The following is a 5,604-nucleotide window of genomic DNA, read 5'->3' as shown; positions in this document are numbered from 1 at the left end:
AAATAATCCGAGCAAAGAAAATTTTTCTTCTTGGTGATAAATTTATGCCGTTACCCACTGAGCTTAGAGAAATACACACCCCAGAGATAATGAATGAATGTCAACACACTTAACAAAGAGCAAGAAATAAACATAACATGGACACAAAGAAAAAATCATTTGTCTATTGCACTTAGCCTTATGAATATGATAGATTAACCAAATGTGAATTTTTTTTGTAAAAATTAAAATAACTTTTGAAAATGAAAGAAGTCATATTTTTTTACTTCTTTAAAAGCACTGAATCAACTTCTCAAGATGTTAAAAATATTTTCCAAAAATAGTACCAAATACGCATCATATGACTTTTTATAATTCAAAAGTTAAAAAAAAAAAGGTTGCTTTTGCTACTTTTCAAAAGCAACTTATAAAAGTTAACTTTTAAAAGCTAATTTTTTAAAAATAGCATTTGTATTTAGTAAATTGAATTGAAAATAGCTTTTAATAAGCATAAGAAATAACGAGTGGATTTGGTAAAGTAGTTTTTAAAATTTAAAAATATTATAATAAATATTAATGTAAGAATTAAATTTGAATATTAATTAATGTATGAAGTTATATTAGACTTTTTAATTTTGATAAGCACAAGCCAACTTTAAAAGCTCAATCTAAGATTTTTTTAAAGTACCCCTAACTTTTAAAACCTGCAAGCACAAACACGTGAACTTTTTGATTTAGCAAATGTATAACGAGGTGCTTATGCTTTTGAAAAGCACTACTATCTCTTCAAAAAGTTTTACCAAACCAAACTCAAGTGTATTACTTGTATTGGCTATATATATAATTTAATTTTAATGCACTGTCAGTGCAAAGTAGTTTTACACATGTATATTTAATTATGTAACACTACATCAGTAAAAATAATTATCTTTCACTGTGACTGCGTGAATGGTCATCTAAAATAACGGATGTGATTGCACGACCGTATAAAACGTTTTACGCTGTCAATGCATTATAATTAAACTCATATATATATTGGTATTACTTATATTTATTTTTTGTCCTGCCAAGGATGGGTTTATAAATAATATTGAAATATGATCCATTTTGGGCCCTTTGTAATTATCTGAAGGCCCAAATGAAAACTGTGTATAAAACTGTGGGAATTGGAAAGGGGTAAGGCATATGCAGTTCTAGATGAAGCCGAAGTGAAAAACCTCAAATAGTGTTTCAAACCCTATTCCATAGAAAAAAAAGGATGCATCCTTAGGCTGAGCCGGTGAGCTACTTTTGCGGTGATTGTGGGATGGAGAACACACATAAATCCGGTGACATCATCCAGTGCCGTGAGTACGGTTATCACATCCTTTACAAGAAGCGCACCCGTTGCAGTAAACACCCATTTTTTTTATCACTTGTTGAAAGTTGCTGCTTTCATTTATCGCATTCACTTATACATTTACTTATTCATTTGTTGTCATTACAGTTGTCCAGTATGAGACTCGGTGAAAAAACCAAACAAAATTGGGCTCCGTGTTGGCTTGCTCATCTGTTTTATACTTTCATGTCTATATAAATTTAAGTGAGGTCTTTAGAATGGTATCATGTTTCTTTGTATAATATTGTCAATAATGTCAATAATGTCGCATAAATCTTCATCTTTACTACATTGAATCATTATTATATATATACTCATCTATTATGAAATTGATCCGAGTAAAGAAATGTTTTTTTGTTGGGGCTAAATTTACGCAGTTAGCCATTGACCTAGAGAAGTACACACTCCAAAGGTAATGTATGAATGTTGACATACTTAACAAAGAGTAAGAAAGAAACATAACATAATCACATGGAAAAATCATCTTACTGTCGCGCCTAGCCTTATGAATATGATAGATTAACCAAATGTGGGATTCTTTGTAATAATTAGCCAAGGATTCTTATTTGAGTTTAGTGATAAAATAACTTGAAAATGAAAGAATTCATATTTTTTTACTTCTTCAAAAGCTCTGAATTAACTTCTTCAGAAGTTAAAAATATTTTTTCAAAATAGTACCAAACACTCATAATTTGACTTTTCATAATTAAAATGTAAAAAAAAAAATTATTAGTTACTTTCCAAACGGGTTTTTAGTTGGTCAAACTTTTACTTTTCTAAAGTAACTTATAAAAATTAACTTTTAAAAGTTAGTTTTTTAAAAATCGTTGCATCTGTATTGGATAAATTAAATTAAAAATAGTTTTTAATAAGCATAAGCATAAGAAATAACAAGTGCATTTGGTAAAGTAACTTTTAAAATTTAAAAATATTATAATAAATATTTAATAAAAGAATTAAATTTGAATATTTATTAATGTATGAGGTTATATTAGACTTTTTAATTTTGATAAGTACAAGCCAACTTTAAAAAGCTGCAAGCACAAACATATAAATTTTTTAATTTATCAAACGCATAACGAGGCGCTTATGCTTTTGAAAAGCACAAGTACCTTATTTTTACTAAGCCAAGTCTTAGTGTATTACCTGTATTGGCTATATATATATATATATATATATATATATTTTAATTTTGATGCATTGTCAGTGTAAAGTAGTTTTACACGCACATCTAATTACGTAACACCATATCAGTAATAAATAATTATCTTTTACATTGACCGCGTGAATGGTCATCCAAAATAATGGATGTGATTGCACGACCGTATAAAACGTTTTACACTGTCAATGCATTAAAAGTAAACTCATATATATTGGTGTTACTTATATTTGTTTTTGGTTGCGTCAAGGTTTGGTCTATAAAGAATATAGAAGTAAGACCCATTTGGGGCCTACTGTAATTATCTAAAGGCTATGTATAAAACTGCGCAAATTGGGAAGGGGTAAGGTAGATGCAGTTGCAGCTGAAACCAAAGTGAAAAACCTGAAATAGTGTTTCAAACCCTATACCCTAGAAAAAGAAAGGAAGGATCCTCAGGCCGAGCCGTTGAGCTACATTTGCGGTGATTGTCGGATGGAGGACACACTGATATCCGGGGACGTTATCTAGTACCGTGAGTGCGATTACCGCATTCTTTACAAGAAGCGCACCCATTGCAATAAACACCCTTTTTATCACTTGTTGAAGGTTGCTACTTTCATTTATCGCATTCACTTATACATTTATCTGTTCATTTGTTGTATGAGGCTCACTGAAGAAACAAAATAAAATTGGACTCCGTGTTGGCTTGCTCATCTGCTTCATACTTTCATGTCTATATAAATTTAAGTGCTATCTTCAGAATGGTGTCATGTTTCTTTTGTGTAATATTATCAACATGGTCAACAATGTTGCATGAACCTTCATCTTTACTACTTTGAATTAGTGTTATACAAATACTTATCTATTATGAAATTAATCCGAGCAAAGAAAATTTCTCTTCTTGGTGCTAAATTTATGCCGTTAGCCACTGAGTTTAGAGAAGTACACACCCCAAAGAAAATGTATGAATGTCAACACACTTAACAAAGAGCAAGAAATAAACATAACATAGAGATAAGAATAAATCATTTGTCTGTTGCACTTAGCCTTGTGAGTATGATAAATTAACCAAATTTGGACTTCTTTGTAAAAATTAGCCAAAGGATTATTATTTGAGGAGTGATAAAATAATTTTTGAGAATGAAAGAAGTCATATTTTTCTACTTTTTTAAAAGCTTTGAATCAACTTCTCGGGATGATAAAAATATTTTTCAAAAGTAGTACCAAACATGCATAATATGACTTTTCATAATTCAAAAGTAAAAAAAAAAGATTGCTTTTGCTACTTTCCAAACAGAATCTTAGTTTGGTAAAACTTTTACTTTTGAAAAATAATTTATAAAAGTTAACTTTAAAAGCTAGTTTTTTAAAAATAGCATATGTATTTAGTAAATTAAATTGAAAATAGCTTTTAATAAGGATAAGGAATAATGAGTACATTTGGTAAAGTAGCTTTTAAAATTAAAAAAAAAACTATAATAAATATTAATGTAAGAATTAAAATTGAATATTAATTAATATATGAGGTTATATTAGACATTTTAATTTTGATAAGCACAAGCCAACTTTAAAAGCTCCATCTAAAGTTTTGTTAAGTACCCTTAACTTTTAAAAGCTACAAGTACAAATACATGAACTTTTTTATTTAGCATACGCATAACGAGGTGCTTATGCTTTTGAAAAGCACTAGTACCTCTTCAAAAAGTTTTAACAAACCAAACTTTAGTGTATTACCTGTATTGGTTGTATATATATAATTTAATTTTGATGCACTGTCTGTGTAAAGTAGTTTTACATGTGTATCTAATTATGTAATATCACATCAGTAAAAATAATTATCTTTCACCTTGATCGCGTGAATGGTCATCCAAAATAACGGATGTGATTGCACGACCGTATAAAACGTTTTACGCTATCAATGCATTATAATTAAACTCATACATATTGGTATTACTTCTATTTGTTTTTGGTCCTGCCAAGGTTGGGTTTATAAAGAATGTCAAAGTATGATCCATTTTGGGCCCTTTGTAATTATCTGATGGCCCAAATGAAAACTGTGTATAAAACTGCGCGAATTGGGAAGGGGTAAGGCATATGCAGTTTTAGATTAAGCCGATGTGAAAAAACCTAAAATAGTGTTTCTAGCCCTAATCCTTAGAAAAAGAAAAGATGGATCCTCAGGTTGAGCCAGTGAGCTACTTTTGCGGTGATTGTGGGATGGAGAACAAACTTAAACCCGGTGACGTCATCCAGTGCTATGAGTGCGGTTATCACATGCTTTACAAGAAGCGCACCCGTCGTAGTAAGCACCCCTTTTTTTTATCACTTATTGAAGGTTGCTGCTTTTATTTATCGCATTAACTTATACATTTACCTGTTCATTTGTTGTGACTACAGTTGTGCAGTATGAGGCACGCCGAAAGAACCAAGCAAAACTGGACTCTGTGTTGGCTTGCTCATTTGTTTCATACTTTCGCACTTGTTGAAGGTTGCTGCTTTCATTTATTGCAGTCACTTATACATATACTTATTCATTTGTTGTCATTACAGTTGTCTAGTATGAGACTCGCTGAAGAAACCAAACAAAATTGGACTCCGTGTCGGCTTGCTTATCTGTTTTATACTTTCATATCTATATAAATTTAAGCGGGGTCTTTAGAATGATATCATGTTTCTTTGTATAATATTGTCAACAATGTTAATAATGTCTCCTAACAAACACCCGCGTCTACTTGTGTTCGTGTGAGTACCTGAAAGAAAAGCACGAGTCAACAGCTATGTTTATACATCTCTTAGACGATTAATCCACGATTTCGTTGGGGACTTCTCGAAACACCAGTTCAGTCGATCTCCGGGGAGATTAGGGTCTCCGTGGTATAGGCTAGAATCCAAAGAAGCAGTGTTCTCTGATCCGGAAGATTCGTCCTTGTCTGTGGCGTTTTGAGTAGGATCGCCAAGAGAATGGGCTGCTATGCGCTTCACCCTTCGTCAGATTGAGTAACCACGGCCAATGGCCACGGCCGTGTTCAACCTGTAGCAGCGGAGATCAATGACCACGAGCAATGGCTTTGATCACTTACGGCTGCTATAGAATAAGATCATTCAC

General features: G+C 31.6%; 1 protein-coding gene and 1 long non-coding RNA gene across 2 annotated transcripts; both read left to right on the top strand.

Moving 5' to 3' along the window:
* The first annotated feature begins 1,180 nt into the window (after positions 1 to 1,180).
* LOC110270226 (uncharacterized) lies at positions 1,181 to 1,686 on the top strand. Its single transcript, XR_002359517.2, has 2 exons — positions 1,181 to 1,370; positions 1,466 to 1,686. It is a non-coding gene; the product is annotated as an uncharacterized LOC110270226 (long non-coding RNA).
* Positions 1,687 to 4,667: 2,981 nt separating this feature from the next.
* On the top strand, positions 4,668 to 4,984 carry LOC107634529 (DNA-directed RNA polymerases II, IV and V subunit 12-like). Its single transcript, XM_016337979.3, has 2 exons — positions 4,668 to 4,800; positions 4,896 to 4,984. The coding sequence occupies exons 1-2, from the start codon at positions 4,668 to 4,670 to the stop codon at positions 4,982 to 4,984; spliced, it is 222 nt and encodes a 73-aa protein (XP_016193465.1).
* Positions 4,985 to 5,604: the final 620 nt, after the last annotated feature.

This window comes from Arachis ipaensis, chromosome B3 (genome assembly GCF_059453495.1).
Source record: "Arachis ipaensis isolate K30076 ecotype BB chromosome B3, ASM5945349v1, whole genome shotgun sequence".
Lineage (NCBI taxonomy): Eukaryota > Viridiplantae > Streptophyta > Magnoliopsida > Fabales > Fabaceae > Arachis > Arachis ipaensis.
The sequence above is the reverse complement of the archived record's forward strand: the minus strand, read 5'-3'. Positions and strand labels throughout refer to the sequence as shown.

Coding starts and splice junctions, on each gene's coding strand:
- LOC107634529 (XM_016337979.3), top strand. CDS start 4,668: ATGGATCCTCAGGTTGAGCCAGTGAGCTACTTTTGCGGTGATTGTGGG. Junction 4,801..4,895: donor CAAGAAGCGCACCCGTCGTA/GTAAGCACCCCT, acceptor TTGTGACTACAG/TTGTGCAGTATGAGGCACGC.